The sequence below is a fragment of the Solanum stenotomum genome, chromosome 1, assembly GCF_019186545.1.
Source record: "Solanum stenotomum isolate F172 chromosome 1, ASM1918654v1, whole genome shotgun sequence".
NCBI lineage: Eukaryota > Viridiplantae > Streptophyta > Magnoliopsida > Solanales > Solanaceae > Solanum > Solanum stenotomum.
This window is the reverse complement of record NC_064282.1, coordinates 12,380,104-12,397,898: the sequence shown is the minus strand read 5'-3', so window position 1 is coordinate 12,397,898 and position 17,795 is coordinate 12,380,104. Positions and strand designations below refer to the sequence as shown.

Genomic DNA, 17,795 nt, shown 5'->3' with positions numbered 1-17,795 from the left:
TGTAATCAAAAGAGAAACGTCTTTAGCTCTCAAATAATAGACATATCATAAAATATAACACAAGGAATTCAATGTTTGAAAAGTCTAATTGTACTTTTGAATATTTTAATGTCCTAACATAACAAGCTAGAAAAAGGAAACACAAACATTTCCCTAGGAACATCTATAATGAGCGTTGACACCACTAGGATAATTTTGGGCGATTAAAAAAGCGGGCTGAGCTGAATATGAGAATATCAAAATAGATTGAGTTAATAAAATAAGTGGATAGTTAATTCGTTTAAATATTTCTTGATTTGAGGCAGATTAGATTAAAATGAGTTAAAAATCAGGTCATAACCCAATTCGATCAATTCTTACCAATATTTTATTGAGTACTTAATAATTTTTTTTTTAATATTATGACTATATAAATATATCAAATAAAATTCCAAAGTATTATTAAAAGAAGCAAGTTAAACTCTGTTTAATAAACGAGTTGGACAGATGACAATTTTATAGGTTGATTTTGACACCTAAGATAATTCTTTCGTCTTAAACTCTCCTTTAAATGCAATTTGTAAGCATCACCAATACAGTTTGAAATTTATTACCGGCCATTTTATGTAATTATATAATTTGAAGTGGAAACTAGTAAAGAAATTAACTATAGACTGAATCCTCTCCACTTTAATATCGACAACTTGCACATCACATCATGCGAAGTGGTTTTTTTTCTTCTTTTGTGGGAAGCTTCACTATTTTGGATTTGCACGGAGTACGAAGTTGTTTATATATGTATTTTTATATTTAAAATAATTTTTTTACATGGATACGTTAAAAATTTAGGTGATATTTTATATAATTTTTGAATTTAATAGAGCAAAATTCAAGAGTGTTCTCTTCTAAGCTACTTACCAAGTCAAAAGTATATAAACAAATTGAAAGAGATATATATAAATAAATACCAACCCATCTTTTTACTCTTTTTCATATGAGTTTTTGCTGAATCCCCTGGATAAGGAAGGTAGCAACTGTGAAAGTATCCCCAGAGGTATTGTTTTCTCTTCCCACCAGAAAGAAAAGATACTGTTTGAGTTAACATTTGTGATTTCTTTAAGTTAATTGTCATCTGTACATGTCTAGTTTTGGGATTTATTGTTTCTGGTCACTCCCTTCTGTTGTTGTTTTTAAGAAAAGTTCAAAGCTTAGCACTTAAACAAACATCACTTTAATTAATCAAGGCCTTTTTGGGTAGAGTACAACACCACAATTTATCTATTTTTTCAATTAGTAGACTCTTTTGGTATTTGAAAATAGAATGAAGAATTAATTCCACGGGATACCTGCTACCGCCCACCCACCAACAACAGGTATTAGGTTAACTTTGTCCACCAATGTGTAGTGTTTCCTTTAGCTATTTAAAGTAGAATCAGGGTTTTAATGTAAGAAAGCTAATGTGGGATTGTTATGTTTGAAGATGTAGCAAAAAGATGAAGTTCCTTTTAACATTATCTTTGTTTGTTATTCATGTAAAAGGTGTGTGGTAATCTCAAATTGTTATCAAAGTAGGACCACAGTGTGTACAGTTAAATTTTGAACAAAAAAAAAATTGCTTCTTGAATTTCTAGTTCCAGATAATTGTAACTTACTTCAACCTATTCCTACTTTAGTATAACTTGTAAAGTTGATGACTTTTGTTGTGGTATCATTATCACGGTGTCAAAGTTCGAATAGGTCTTTTTCTTGTATGGTTTCTATAAGCATCAAATTCGTCTATATCTGGATCATCTACGTTGTGGTTTGACTTCCATGATCGAGAGTTTAGTAGGTTGCATAGGTACTCTTCTTCATATTATTAAGCTCTTTTGTCTTGTTGCAGTAAGTCAGTAAGGAAATATGGAAGAGAAGGATGATATAGCGAAGGATGTCACAGAAGTAGTTCCCTTGCTGAGATCTTTCTTGCTACTCTTTACGTCTATTTTTAGCATCAATAATCTCATTTTGTTGTCTTCACTATGTAGCTTATTGGGAACACCCCTATGGTATATCTCAACAAAACCGTCGAAGGTTGTGCTGCCCAAATCGCAGCCAAATTGGAGACAATGGAACCATGCGCGAGTGTCAAAGACAGGTGTTTATCCCTCAATCCCCTGATTCAGTTTCTTCTTGGGACTTATCTTTCTTCCTGTTTCTAGTGTGTACATCATTCTTATCTAAATTTGGAAAATCTTGAATTTATGGATTTTTTCACATCTGCTACTTATGATATGTAGGATTGCATATAGTATGATCAAAGATGCCGAAGATAAGGGCCTGATAGCCCCTGGAAAGGTTGGTGAAATTCATCTGAGAATCTGTATTAGGAGGAAAAAGTAGCAGCTTGAAGAGATGTTACATTATATTATTACCAAGTACTTTTTCATGAACTTTTATGTGATGATAAAATAGTCTTAACATAATTTTTCATGTATGCCCGTTTCTCTTAATACCAGTTTATTCGAAATTTTGTCCTAAGAGAGATGGAAACTTTTACTTGTAGTTCCCTGTGCTCTGAATGATTATTTGCCTGAAAGGCTGAACTGAAATGATATTTCCTTGTTTTTTGAACTGTGGAAATTATGGCCTGAAGTCTGTCCTCCTTGAGGTAACCAGTGGTAATACTGGCATTGGTCTGGCATTTGTAGCTGCAGCTCGTGGCTACAAACTCGTGATAGTGATGCCATCATCGTATAGTCTTGAGAGAAGGATTGTTCTAAAAGCTTTGGGGGCTGAGTTATACATCACAGATCCAGCCAAAGGTTTAGATGGTCTGCTTCAGAAGGCCCAAGAGATTCTAGATAGGACGCCAAACAGTCATTTTTTTCGTCAGTTTGAGAATCCTGCCAATCCAAAGGTGCCTCCTTTACAAATAATTTGTTCATTTGCTATAAAAAAAACATCATACTTATCAAGTATCAATTTCCAGATCCACTATGAAACAACTGGACCAGAAATATGGAATTGCACAGGAGGAAAAGTTGATATTTTTATTGCAGGGATTGGGACTGGAGGCACGGTGACGGGAGCAGGAAGGTTCCTTAAGGAGAAGAATCCAGAAATAAAGGTATATGGTATAGAACCAGCTGAAAATGCAATTCTTAACGGAGGACAACTAGGTCAGTCAAGTTTCCATCTTTCTGTGTCTTCTCAGAATATCCAAATCTATATAGAAACTAATATGTCATTGCATCATTTCTATACTCTCATTGAATTAAGAGTTTTGCCAGCTCATTTCTCACACAATGTGTTTTCATCTCTGCTTCTATCAACTGTTATTTATCATATACTGATATGTGTGTAATTAAATGTTAAAGGGCCGCATAAAATCCAAGGAATTGGTGCTGGTTTCATCCCAGCCGTCCTCGATCAAAGCATCCTAGATGGAGTTCTTCAAGTAAGGCTGTATACCATATAAGTAGCTCTCAGATTCTACCAACATTTAAATTTCTGCTCAATGTGAGTGAGATTTTGCTATAAAAACCTGAATATCTTACAAATGACTCTAACCAGGTGATGAATCTGCTATACTCTGACTGACAATTTCAATTCGGTTAATATAAAACTAACGCATTCACGACTGACAGAAGCAGAGAAATGAAGTATGCGAACATAGACTAGATTGCTATGTAGGGTAAAGTTAGATATATCCTTTTGTTGACAGAATTATCTGAATCTTCAGAATAATCGCGACTATTCAATGTAAAAGTTTCCAGCTTACTCTATCTCTGAAACATATCCATCTGATTTGGTTCATTAACAGATCAAAGTAAATTCATTATAGGTTTTCTTATTTTCCATGTTTGGTTGGTCGAAATTTTTGGTAAAACATTATGTTTAGGAAAACAAGTTGCTTGAAATAAGGAGAACGACTTTCCTAATGGAATTAGGAAAAACAAGTTTTACAAGTGGTATTCTATATTGAGTGTGCCCTGTCCTCCCCACGCTCCCACACACCTCATCTTCACCCCTACCTCCATAGCCCCCAGCCTCACCGCCCATAGTATTTGACTTAGATTATATACAAGTGGTATTAGGATAGTATTTTTTGCGTACATACCGAGCACAAGAAAATTAGTAATAAACCACTTATTTTCCTTCCTTTATACCGAACACACCATTAATGTCCTCTCATATGTTTCTAATGCTGTTGATTTTTTGGTTCACTGGCTATATTTCCTGGTATGATGACAGCTTCTGTTTTTGTTTATGTTCAGGTATCTAGTGATGAAGCTATTGAAATGACAAAGCTTCTTGCATTGAAAGAAGGCCTACTGGTAATTTCACCTGTCAATAAAGATCACTTCTGAGTCCACAGATTGTCTGTCCTCTGCTTCATTTGTGATGTCCGTTCTGATATCATCATGACTATACCGCCTTTTTCTCCTCGGATATTTTCAGGTAGGAATATCATCAGGTGCTGCAGCTGCTGCAGCAATACAAGTAGCAAAAAAGCCCGAAAATGCTGGGAAACTTATTGCGGTAAGTTAGATCTACTTCATTAAGCTTATTGATATCTACTTCATCTCTTTATCAGTTGTTTAACTTGGGAATCCTTGATAAGCTCATGGGCCTAAAATTCTCTGTGCAGGTCATCTTCCCTAGTTTTGGGGAGCGTTATCTTTCCACTGTGCTGTTTGATTCTATTAGAGAAGAGGTGGTGAACATGACTTTTGAGTAACTAACTTTATGCTTCTTTGAACTGAGGGATACATGTTACTCCTATTTGTTGTAACTTGAGGTAGAATAGGAAAGATGCACTCGAAGTGTAACCCCCTAATAAATAAGTGAACTATTATTCACAATACAAACAATTGTACCATTTGAATGGTGTAACCACTGTTTCTATATATTTAGCCCTTCGTTCAGCCAACAAACAAGTACGATTTTTCAATGGCATAGTTAATGGAGAAAGGCTTCCATCATGAAGCATCATCAAACAAGCGTAATGTCACGATTTTTAAATTGTTTTAGAAAAAATCTCACTTCTTTGTCAACTCGACTATTGCCTAACCATAATCCCTATATTAATTTCAGAATGGTCCACATATAAATATTACAATGTCTACGATTTATAGTATTTGGAAAACATGCAAATTACATCATAAGCTGTGGTTTTTTATTCTCTTGAGGAAGGAGGTTTTCAACAGTAATACTTGTGTTATTTTCTTTCAGCTACGAGTAACGAATCTGATTCCTGAACTCGAGTAGTTGATTCATTTCTTCTTCATTCTTGTTCTCCTCTTTAAGATACCTGGTCAGCTTCTTCTTCATTTATGTTGGTTAAAATCATATTTTTCTTTTAACTTCTCGTCCTATTCATACTTTTGTATAATCTGTGAATTCTGTTGAGGTTTCACTTCCAAGAGATCTAGTGTTAAAGTTCGAGTCGGATTTATTCTTGTATGATTGCTATAGATATATAGCACATTCCTTAATTATCTGGATTGTCATACATTCTGGTTTCACTTCCATGATTGAGAGTATAGTAGGTCTCTTCTTCCTATTATTAAATATGTTTAGCTCTTGTTTCTTGTTGCAGTAAGTCAGCAAGACAATATGGAAGCGAAGAGTGAGATCGCAAAAGATGTCACAGATGTAGTTCCTTTCTGAAATCTTAATTTCTTGGTACGATCTTTACATATTGCTATTTCAGCATCGAATCATCTCATTTTGTTGTCTTCACAATGTAGCTTATTGGAAACACCCCTATGGTATATCTCAAAAAAATAGTTGAAGGTTGTGCTGCCCAAATTGCAGCCAAATTAGAGTATATGCAACCATCTGCAAGTGTCAAAGACAGGTGTTTAACCTTCAATCCTCTCATCCAGTTTATACATCATTCCTATTGAAAATCTTGAATTTACAGAATTTTTCACATCTGTTACTGATTTGTAGGATTGCATATAGTATGATCAAAGATGCAGAAGATAACGGCCTAATTACTCCCGGAAAGGTTTGTGAAATTTGTTTCGAGAATACTTATTAACAGCTTGAAAAGATGTTATATGACTCTCAAGTGTGATGATAAAACTAGGATTAACATAACTTTTCATGTTATTTGAATTCTGTCCTATTGTCTGAAACTGCTGAACTGAAATGATTTCCTTGTATTTTCAAATGTTGAATTAATGACGGCCGGAAGAGTGTCCTTCTTGATGTAACCAGTGGTAATACCGGCATTGGGCTTGCATTTATAGCTGCAGCTCGTGGCTACAAACTCATGATAGTGATGCCATCATCTTATAGTCTTGAGAGAAGGATTGTTCTTAAAGCTTTGGGGGCTGAGTTATACATTACAGATCCAGCCAAAGGTTCTGATGGTGTGCTTCAGAAGGTTCAAGAAATACTAGATAGGACCCCAAACTGTCATTTTCTTCATCAGTTTGAGAATCTTGCCAATCCAAAGGTGTCTCCAATACAAATAATTTGTTCATTAATTTGCTACAAAAACGTCTGTCATACTTATCACGTATGAATGTACAGATCCATTATGAAACAACTGGACCAGAAATATGGAAGAGCACACGAGGAAAAGTTGATATTTTCATTGCAGGGATTGGGACTGGAGGCACCGTGACGGGAGCAGGAAGAAGAATCCAGAAATAAAGGTATATGGTATAGAACCACACTGTATCTCCAATTCTAATTCCTAATTGCTAACCACACATAGTGTAGCAATCATTACCTATCAACTTTTCATCAAAGCTAGTCACACAATTTTCCCAGGACCCACGTTGAACAACTACCAATTTCCATTCACCTTATCCTTCCATTTATGACAAATATTGTCTTTTCTCTTTTTCAATGTTCAACAATACACATCAAATTATCTCTAATCAAATCACCCAACCAATATATAGAAATTTGATTCATAATACGATAATAAAAAAAATAATCTTACAATCAGTACCGCACAACCTAATCAACTTACAGTGACATACTGTATACGCCATTCTTAATTCCTAATGATTAATTCAAAAAAAAAGAATCATTGCCCAATGATATTATGCAATATTTTATATAAATTTTGAATTTAATAGAGCAAGATTCAAGAGTGTTCTCTGAGTTACTTACCAAGTCAAAAGTATATAAACAATTGAAAGAGATATATATATAAATACCCACCCATCTTTTTAGTCTTTTTCATATGAGTTTTTACTGAATCCCCTGGATAAGGAAGACAGCAACTGTGAAAATATCACCAGAGGTATTGTTTTCTCTTCCCAAAACCAGAAAGAAAAGATACTGTTTGAGTTAACATTTGTGATTTCTTCAAGTTAATTGTATTCTGTACATGTCTAGTTTTGGGATTTATTGTTTCTGGCCACTCCCTTCTGTTGTTGTTCTTAAGAAAAGTTCAAAAACTTAGCACTTAAACAAACATCAATTTAATTAATATAGGGGGACACTTTAATTTATCTATTTTTTCAATTAGTAGACTCTTTTGGTATTTGAAAACAGAATGAAAGATTAATTCCACGGGATACGTGCCACCCCTCCTCCCACCCACCAACAACTGGTACTGAATAATTTTGTCTACCAAGGCTAGGATAAATGTGAAGAATCACCTAGTGTATTTTATCTCAGCTAAGTTTTGAACCATTACTCACCAACAAGGATTATGGTGGATAAATAAAATTCCTCTATTCTTAACCAGAGTCTGGTAGCAAGTTCGGGACCTATATATGAAAAAAACCTATTAGGGAGCACTTTCCCCTTAAATAGTGACTTTTGCGACGGGAGTCTGAATTAATCAGGATTTTAATGTAAGTATTTAACCGGGTTTTCATTTCACTCTATTTTGAAAGAAAGCTAATGTGGGATTGTTATGTTGAAGATGTAGCAAAAAGATGAAGTTCCTTTGAACATTATCTTTCTTTATTATTCATGTAAAAGGTGTTTAGTAATCTCAAATTGTTATCAAAATAGAACCACAATGTGTACAGCTAAATTTTGAACAAAAAAAAATTGCTTCTTGAATTTCTAGTTACAGATAATTGTAACTTATTTCAACCTATTCCTACTTTAGTATGACTTGTAAAGTTGTCAACCTATTCCTCCTTTTGTATAACTTCTAAAGTTGATGATTTTGTTGTGGTATCATTATCACGGTGTCAAAGTTCGAATAGGTCTTTTTCTTGTATGGTTTATATGCATATCAAATTCTATATCTGGATCATCATACGTTGTGGTTTCACTTCCATGATCGAGAGTTTAGTAGGTTACATAGGTACTCTTCTTCATATTATCAAGCTCTTTTATCCTGTTGCAGTAAGTCAGTAAGGAAATATGGAAGAGAAGGATGATATAGCGAAGGATGTCACAGAAGTAGTTCCCTTGCTGAGATCTTCCTTGGTACTTTTTACGTCTTCTTTTTTTTAGCATCAATGATCTCATTTTGTTGTCTTCACTATGTAGCTTATTGGGAACACCCCTATGGTATATCTCAACAAAACCGTTGAAGGCTGTGCTGCTCAAATCGCAGCCAAATTAGAGACAATGGAACCTTGCGCGAGTATCAAAGACAGGTGTTTATCCCTCAATCCCCTGATTCAGTTTCTTCTTGGGACTTATCTTTCTTCCTGTTTCTAGTGTGTACATCATTCTTATCTAAATTTGGAAAATCTTGAATTTATGGTTTTTTTCACATCTGCTACTTATGATATGTAGGATTGCATATAGTATGATCAAAGATGCCGAAGATAAGGGCCTGATAACCCCTGGAAAGGTTGGTGAAATTCATCTGAGAATCTGTATTAGGAGGAAAAAGTAGCAGCTTGAGGAAATGTTACATTATATTATTCCCAAGTACTTTTTCATAAACTTTTATGTGATGATAAAATAGTCTTAACATAATTTTTCATGTATGCCCGTTTCTCTTAATACCATTTTATTCGAAATTTTGTCCTAAGAGAGATGGAAACTTTTACTTTTAGTTCCCTGTGCTCTGAATGATTATTTGCCTGAAAGGCTGAACTGAAATGATAATTCCTTGTTTTTTGAACTGTGGAAATAATGGCTGTTGAAGTCTGTCCTCCTTGAGGTAACCGGTGGTAATACCGGCATTGGTCTGGCATTTGTAGCTGCAGCTCGTGGCTACAAACTCGTGATACTGATGCCATCATCGTATAGTCTTGAGAGAAGGATTGTTCTTAAAGCTTTGGGGGCTGAGTTATACATCACAGATCCAGCCAAAGGTTTAGATGGTCTGCTTCAGAAGGCCCAAGATATTGTAGATAGGACGCCAAACTGTCATTTTCTTCATCAGTTTGAGAATCTTGCCAATCCAAAGGTGTCTCCAATACAAATAATTTGTTCATTAATTTGCTATAAAAACGTCGTCATACTTATCAAGTATGAATGTACAGATCCACTATGAAACAACTGGACCAGAAATATGGAAGAGCACAGGAGGAAAAGTTGATATTTTTATTGCAGGGATTGGGACTGGAGGCACGGTGACGGGAGCAGGAAGGTTCCTTAAGGAGAAGAATCCAGAAATAAAGGTATATGGTATAGAACCAACTGAAAATGCAATTCTAAACGGAGGACAACTAGGTCAGTCAAGTTTCCATCTTTCCGTGTCTTCTCAGAATATCCAAATCAATATAGACAACTAATATGTCATTCCATCATTTCTATACTCTCATTGAATTAAGAGTTTTGCCATCTTATTTCTCACCCAATATATTTTCATCTCTGCTTCTGTGAACTATTATTTATCATATAATACTGATATGTGTGTAATTAAATGTTAAAGGGCCGCATAAAATTCAAGGAATTGGTGCTGGTTTCATCTCAGCCGTCCTCGATCAAAGCATCCTGGATGGAGTTCTTCAAGTAAGGCTGTATACCATATAAGTAGCTCTCAGATTCTACAAACATTTAAATTTCCGCTCAATGTGAGTGAGATTTTGCTATAAAAACCTGAATATCTTACAAATGACTCTAACCAGGTGATGAATCTGCTATACTCTGACTGACAATTTCAATTCGGTTAATATAAAACTAACGCATTCACGACTCACAGAAGCAGAGATATGAAGTATGCGAACATAGACTAGATTGCTTTGTCGGGTAAAGTTAGATATATCCTTTTGTTGACAGAATTGTCTGAATCTCCAGAATAATCGCGACTATTCAATGTAAAAGTTTCCAGCTTACTCTATCTCTGAAACATATCCATCTGATTTAGTTGAGTCAATTCCCTAAATGATCACCCAAGTTTAGTTAATTGCTTTAAAATATCATTTATGTTTCATTTAGGATCACAATATCACTCAGCTATCCCTATTTTCCTCTAAATATACTTGACACTTCAAAAACCTCACTCTCTCCTAGTTGGCATGCCATGTCATTGAAGCTTTTGTTTTTAAGAATAGACTTATTTAATTCATCAAACTCATTTAACTAAAATAATTATTTTATTATTTTCTAAAAAGTAAATATTAGTTTATTAAGAAGAAATTTTTATGCTTAAGAATCTTTTATCATAATTAATTTTTTGTTTTTTTATGCTATGAGGAATAGTTTTTTAAAACTTACTATAGTCATCAATTTTGAATACTTATAAATACATATATTCAAAAAATATTGATATATAAATTACTCATGAATGTCAACTTACATCAATTGATCATATATTATATAATGGATCAATAATATTAAAGGTCAATTAACTAATAAAAATAATTAATTGGGTACTTTGAAATCCATACTTACAATATCTTTTTTTGAAAAGAAAATAGAAAGTGAGTAATATTTATATTAGAAAATAAAATTTTGATCTTTATTTATCAGTATATTAATCTCATATAATATGTATATTATTGAATTAAAACATGCAATTCAATTAATTATTACTTGTATTTCATGAATTTGGGAAGAGATGAGAATATATATTGGTGTTTAATTGTATGATAAGTTAAAATATAATATAATATAGCACGAATAAGAATAAAAAATTAAATTAAAAATAAATAAATAATAATTTTCTCTTTCTTACCAACTTTTTGTCAACCTTACAAATTTATTTGAATACTTTTATAAAAAAAATTGCTTAAAATTTTCAAATAATTTACTTAGGGATTTTAAAAATTACCAAGTAATAATTGCACACAAAGTTTTTTTCATTGAATTTTGTTTGGTAAAATAATTTAAGGAATTAGTTTTTTAGTTTTTTTTTATAATCTTCATAAATGCTCATGTAATTTATATATTTGACTTGTAGAGACATAAGTTTGATGAATTAAATAGGTCTATTATTTTTTAAAATGATGATTTAATAACAAGACATATCAACTAGAATAGAAGGAGATTTTTGAGATATTTAGTATTTATTTTTTTGGATAAAAAACAGCCATAATATTATTTACTTTCTATTTTTTTCAAGAAAAAAATATTGTAAGCATGAATTTCAAAATTCACAATTAATTTTATTGTAAGTTAATTGACATTTAATATTATTGATTCATTGTAAATTTTATGATTAATTAATGTAAGTTAGCATTCATGAGTGATATGTATATTGATTTTTTTTTTTTAATGTATATGTTTATAAGTATTCAAAATCGATGATATTACAGTACATTTAAAAAACCTATTCTTCATAACATAAAAAATAAAAAGTTTAATTATAATAAAAGATTCTTAAGTATGAAGTATTCTTAATAAACAAATATATATATATATATATATATATTTTTTTTTTTTATTTTTTATTATTATTATTATTATTTTTATTTATTTTTTATTTTTTTATTTTAAAAAATAATATGATTATTATTTTAGTTATATTATTTAATGAATCAAATTAATCTATTATTAAAAAAAAAGACTTTAATGACATGTCATGTCAACTAGGAGAGAGTGTGACTTTTAAAGTGTCAAGTATATTTGAAGGAAAATAGGAATAGTTGAGTGATATTTTAGTCCTAAATGAAACATAAATGATATTTCAAGGCAATTCCCTAAACTTGGGTGACCATTTAGGGAATTAACTCGATTTAGTTTATTAACAGATCAAAGTAAATTCATTATAGGTTTTCTTATTTTCCATGTTTGGTTGGTCGAAATTTTTGGTAAACATTTTGTTTAGGAAAACAAGTTGCTTAAAAATAAGGAGAACGACTTTCCTAATGGAATTAGGGAAAACAAGTTTCACAAGTGGTATTCTATATTGAGTGTGTCCTATCCTCCCCACGCTCCAACACACCTCATCTTCACCCCAACATCCATAGCCCCCAGCCTCACCACCAGGGGCGGATCCACGTTGGTTCCAGGGGGTTCATCCGAACCCCCTTGGCAAAAAATAACACGGTATATATAAGGTAAATTTTCTGTATTTTTGTAGATATATATATTTTGAACCCCCTCAATGACAAAGAGAAATTGATGGTGCAGTGGCAAGTACCCTTGAAATTAACCATCACGTCCCTAGTTCGATTTCCTGTGACAGCGTTTTATTTTTTTTTTCTTTTTTAGTTCCAATTTTTTTAATTTTTTTTTAATTTTCAGTTCTGTTTTTCAAGTTTTTTTTTAAAAATTTTAAAAAACGTGCTAAAATTGTGCTTTTAAACCCAAAAGAATTCAAGGGTCCCATTTCTAAAGGCTTATTTACACGTTTATACTTTTATTTTTCGAACCCCCTGAACGAAAATCCTGGGTCCGCCACTGCTAACCACCCCACACTATTACCTGTCCCACTGCCCATAGTATTTGACTTAGATTATATACAAATGGTTTTAGGATTGTATACATACTGAGCACAAGAAAATTAGTAAGAAACCACTTATTTTCCTTCCTTTATACTGAACACACCCTTAATGTCCTCTTGTATGTTTCTAAAGCTGTTGATTTTTTGGTTCACTGGCTATATTTCCTGGTATGATGACAGCTTCTGCTTTTATTTATTTATGTTCAGGTATCTAGTGATGAAGCTATTGAAATGACAAAGCTTCTTGCATTGAAAGAAGGCCTGCTGGTAAGTTCACCCGTCAATAAAGATCACTTCTGTGTCCTGTGCTTCATTTGTGATGTCCGTTCTGATATCATTACGATTTTATGTCCTTTTTCTCCTGGAATATTTTCAGGTAGGAATATCATCCGGTGCTGCAGCTGCTGCAGCAATTCAAGTAGCAAAAAAGCCAGAAAATGCTGGGAAACTTATTGCGGTAAGTTAGATCTACTTCATTAAGCTTATTGATATCTATTTCATCTCTTAACTTGGGAATCCTTGACGAGTTCATGGTTCCAATTTTGCAAATGAATTTTGGCCTAAAATTCTCTGTGCAGGTCATCTTCCCTAGTTTTGGGGAGCGTTATCTTTCCACTGTGCTGTTTGATTCTATTAGAGAAGAGGTGGTGAACATGACTTTTGAGTAACTAACTTTATGCTTCTTTAAACTGAGGGATACATGTTTACTCCTATTTGTTGTAACTTGAGATGGGAAAGATCACTCAAGTGTAACCCCCTAATAAATCAGTGAACTATTATTAATTCGCAATACAAATATTTGTACCATTTGAATGGTGTAACCACTGTTTCTATATATTTAGCCCTTCGTTCAGCCAACAAACAAGTACGATTTTTCAATGGCATAGTTAATTGAGAAAGGCTTAATTCCATCATGTAGCGTCGTCAAACAAACGTATTATTCTTTCTATTGTTTGCATATATAATTGGGCTCTTAAGTAGTTTAAGGTATGTAATGTCAACGATTTTGAAATTGTTCTTAAAAAAACTCACTTTTTTGTCAACTGGACTATAGCCTAACCATAATCCTTATATTTCAGAATGGTCCACATATAAATATTACAATGTCTATATTTATAGTGTTTGGTCTAAAACTAAGGAAGTACTTGACTTTAGAACTAAAGATCAAATAGTGCTTCTTTAAAAACTCTTTAAAACTGAAATTAGTTGATTAGAAAGAATACTTAAAATACATTACGTTTTTTTTTTTTAATACATTACGTATTAATTTTTACGAAATTTAAAAAAAAAAAAAAATATATATATATAGGTTAAATCCTCTTTTTTAGGAGGTTAATATTTTAAAAATGAGTTTAAGATTTAATAAAAGATATGTAATATCATATGTATCAAAAAATATTTTAATTTTGTGGTCTTAAAACACAATAAAGTTTATAAGTTGTTACCCGCTATTTTCTTGCATGATATATATAAGTCAAAGAGGATACAATTTGAACTGCTAGTAATATGTAAAACATGCAAATTACATCATAAGCTGTGGTTTTTTATTCTCTTGAGGAAGGAGGTTTTCAACAGTAATACTTGTGTTATTTTCTTTCAGCTACGAGTAACGAATCTGATTCCTGAACTCGAGTAGTTGATTCATTTCTTCTTCATTCTTGTTCTCCTCTTTAAGATACCTGGTCAGCTTCTTCTTCATTTATGTTGGTTAAAATCATATTTTTCTTTTAACTTCTCGTCCTATTCATACTTTTGTATATATAATCTGTGAATTCTGTTGAGGTTTCACTTCCAAGAGAGTGTTAAAGTTCGAGTTGGATTTATTCTTGTATGATTGCTATAAATATATAGCACATTCCTTAATTATCTGGATTGTCATACATTCTGGTTTCACTTCCATGATTGAGAGTATAGTAGGTCTCTTCTTCCTATTATTAAATATGTTTAGCTCTTGTTTCTTGTTGCAGTAAGTCAGCAAGACAATATGGAAGCGAAGAGTACTCATGAGATCGCGAAAGATGTAGTTTCCTTTCTGAAATCTTTTTTGTACTCTTTACATCCATCATCATATTCCATCTCATTTTGTTGTCTTCACAATTTAGCTTATTGGAAGCACCCCTATGGTATATCTCAACAAAGTCACCGAAGGTTGTGCTTCCCAAAATGGAGACAATACAACCATGCTCAAGTATCAAAGATAGGTGTTTATCTTTCACTCCCCTCATCCTGTTTCTTCGCTCAATTTGCAAAATCTTGAATTATTCACATCTTATATCTAACTTCCAATTCTTAATATGTAGTGATGGGAGCAAAATATAGTATTGAGAGAAGGATTATTCTTAAAGCTTTGGGGGCTGAGTTATACATCACAGATCCTGCCAAAGGTATGGACGGTGTGCTTCAGAAGGCCCAAGAGATAATAGATAGAACACCGAACTGTTATTTTCTTCATCAGAGCGAAAACCCTGCCAATCCAAAGGTGACTTTACAAATAACTCATTCATTTGTTATAAAAACATCACACTTATCAAGTATTCGTTTTGTAGATCCATTATGAATCAACTGGACCTGAAATATGGAATTGTACGGGAGGGAAAGTTGATATTTTAATTGCTGGGATTGGGACTGGTGGCACAGTGACTGGAATTGGAAGGTTTCTTAAGGAGAAGAATCCAGAAATAAAGGTAAGGTTATTTGTGGCCGGCATTGTTCTTCATTCCTTTTTGACTTGATTTGTGATTTCCTTTCCTTGTCGGAAAATCAGGTATATGGTTTAGAACCAACCGAAAATGCATTTCTAAATGGAGGACAACTAGGTCAGTCGAGTTTCTTTCCCCCTTCGAAAATGCCATCACATATAAAGAGTTTTTCCAGCTCATCTGTCATACCGTGTTTTCATCACTACATTCTGTGAATTATTACCATTAAAGGGCCACATAAAATCCAAGGAATTGGTCCTGGTTTAATCTCACCTGTTCTCGATCTCAGCATCCTGGATGAAGTTCTTCAAGTAAGGCTGTACTAGTTGTCAGATTATAAACATTTAAATTTCTGTTCAATGTGTATAAGTTATGATATCAGCTTCTGTTTTTTTATTTATGTTCAGGTATCTAGTGATGAAGCTATTGAAACGACAAAGCTTCTTGCATTGAAAGAAGGCCTGCTGGTAATAAGATCACTTTTTATTTGTGTCCACAGATTGTCTGTCTACCGCTTCATTTGTGGTATGTGTTCTTATTAAGTCATCACGGCTATACTTAATTTTTCGTTTGGAATATTTTCAGGTAGGAATATCATCAGGGGCTTCTGCAGTAAAAGTAGCAGAAAGGCCAGAAAATGCTGGGAAACTTATTGTGGTATTTTAAGTTAATTCTATTCAGTAATTAAGCTGATAACATTTTTTCTCTGTCTCCTTAAAACATTTGAACAATGGCCTAAAATTATGTATGCAGATTATTTTAGCTAGTTCTGGAGAGCGTTATCTTTCCACTGTGCTGTTTGATTCCATTCGAGAAGAGGTGAAAAACATGACTTTTGAGTAACATTATGCTTCTTTGGATTGAGAGATAGGAAGTTATATGTTGTAACTTGAGCTAAACTAGTAAAAACAACTGAATTGTAAGCTCCTAAATTGGTCTAAATGGGATATCCCAGCATATATTAAATTTGGCATGAATTAATTTATATTTTCATTCAATCAAAGTATGAATTTAATTTCAAATTTAATTCTACATATCTCACTTTATCTCATCCAACTTGATATTATTTTATTCCACCTGTGAGGTGGGATAAATTAGTCCAAGAATTATAATTCTAAGATAACTTACTCTTCTTGAACCTCAATCTGACTTTCTCCATATGCATATTTCGTGATAAATAACATCATTTCTAAACTAAAAGTCAATTATTGGCTAATCTAGCTATTGAATTATTGATTAATCTATTGTTTGCCAGCTGTATTAAAGATAACAACTAAAATAGAAGAAATTATATCACGATTCATGATACTGTAGTACGATGCCAGCAAATGTTTTTCCAAATTAAACATACAAAATATATTTTTATTTTATTTTTAAATGTTGTTATCTTACTGTAAACTCCACTTTTATTTTCTTTTCCAAAAATGCATGCATATAAGAAAACGTCAAAATATTACAAGTTGAACTAAAAAAGCAAAAAGAAGTTAACTTATAATCTCTTGCATATATTGTATAAACTTTGTAATTCTTTTGGTTTGCTGTATAATTTTGTTTGTAAAGTACTAATTATTAGTAGTATTATTTTTCACAAAAACTGATAGCTCATAACCTTTTGAATAAGTAGTGGAGCTTTAATAGTGTCTTATAAAGCGTAATTCACATGAGCAAATTACTATATACTTTTATCTACTTTAACACCCCTGATACTTCAAATTTCGTGCTAATTGTTCCTTATTCCAATTTTCTTTTTTTGGTTCTACTTAGTGTTGCATTTGACTAAATCTGAATTCACTGGAAAATTTCACATTAAAGCTTATTCTTTATCTCAGATGTTTTAAAAAGCTAGGTTGATGAACATATATACAAAATGTTGGGCTTGTACTCAATACATACATACAAATTTAGTTCCCCNCCCCCCCCCCCCCCCCCCCCAAAAAAAAAAAAAAAACTACTCGTATTATTTAGAAACGATATTTTGGGATGTGTGAACCTGAATAATTATGAAATTATCAATTTAGATAGGGTAAATTCATCTTAGAATGTAATCAACGATTTTGAATGCAAGTTCTAAAAAAATTAATCTTACTTCTTTGTCAACTCGACTATTTCCTAACCCTAACCCTAGACATCTTAAATATTACAATGTCTACGAATTTATAGTTTTTGGTTTAAAACTAAGTGCTTGACTTTAGAACTAAAGATCAAATAGTACTTTTTAAAGAACTCTTTATAAATGATTTTTTTTTTGGTTCTACTTAGTATTGTATTTGACTAAATCTGAATTCGCTAAATCCTCTTTTTTAGGAGGTTGATATTTAAAAACGAGCTTAAGATTTAATAATGTATATAACTTATTAGCA

The 17,795-nt window shown here is 32.5% G+C and overlaps 2 protein-coding genes across 16 annotated transcripts in view; both read left to right on the top strand.

Annotated features, from left to right (window-relative positions):
* The first annotated feature begins 880 nt into the window (after positions 1 to 880).
* The window catches only part of LOC125853356 (cysteine synthase-like), a 53,587-nt gene continuing 36,672 nt past the window's right edge, over positions 881 to 17,795 (top strand). For 2 of the 15 annotated variants that reach the window (XM_049533032.1, XM_049533031.1), the window contains exons 1-10: positions 6,953 to 7,228; positions 8,294 to 8,349; positions 8,440 to 8,549; positions 8,692 to 8,749; positions 9,050 to 9,313; positions 9,390 to 9,579; positions 9,782 to 9,861; positions 12,944 to 13,003; positions 13,113 to 13,193; positions 13,315 to 13,380. In XM_049533032.1, the coding sequence (XP_049388989.1) occupies positions 8,311 to 8,349; positions 8,440 to 8,549; positions 8,692 to 8,749; positions 9,050 to 9,313; positions 9,390 to 9,579; positions 9,782 to 9,861; positions 12,944 to 13,003; positions 13,113 to 13,193; positions 13,315 to 13,380 (948 nt within the window). In that variant the 5' untranslated portion in view covers positions 6,953 to 7,228; positions 8,294 to 8,310. Of the gene's footprint in view, positions 943 to 988; positions 1,034 to 1,842; positions 1,918 to 2,003; positions 2,114 to 2,255; positions 2,314 to 2,611; positions 2,876 to 2,947; positions 3,138 to 3,335; positions 3,416 to 4,235; positions 4,296 to 4,419; positions 4,501 to 4,609; positions 4,761 to 6,941; positions 7,229 to 8,293; positions 8,350 to 8,439; positions 8,550 to 8,691; positions 8,750 to 9,049; positions 9,314 to 9,389; positions 9,580 to 9,781; positions 9,862 to 9,977; positions 10,097 to 12,943; positions 13,004 to 13,112; positions 13,194 to 13,314; positions 13,381 to 14,816; positions 14,885 to 15,039; positions 15,216 to 15,282; positions 15,421 to 15,500; positions 15,553 to 15,664; positions 15,747 to 15,842; positions 15,903 to 16,020; positions 16,093 to 17,795 lie in introns of those variants that run through there. The other 13 variants (XM_049533030.1, XM_049533029.1, XR_007445160.1 and 10 more) reach the window with 13 other exon arrangements.
* The window catches only part of LOC125853376 (cysteine synthase-like), a 35,505-nt gene continuing 23,287 nt past the window's right edge, over positions 5,578 to 17,795 (top strand). The window contains exons 1-7 of the mRNA XM_049533059.1: positions 5,578 to 5,616; positions 5,712 to 5,821; positions 5,917 to 5,974; positions 6,164 to 6,427; positions 6,505 to 6,629; positions 15,501 to 15,552; positions 15,667 to 15,746. Of these exons, the coding sequence (XP_049389016.1) occupies positions 5,578 to 5,616; positions 5,712 to 5,821; positions 5,917 to 5,974; positions 6,164 to 6,427; positions 6,505 to 6,627 (594 nt within the window). The 3' untranslated portion in view covers positions 6,628 to 6,629; positions 15,501 to 15,552; positions 15,667 to 15,746. The remainder of the gene's footprint in view (positions 5,617 to 5,711; positions 5,822 to 5,916; positions 5,975 to 6,163; positions 6,428 to 6,504; positions 6,630 to 15,500; positions 15,553 to 15,666; positions 15,747 to 17,795) is intronic.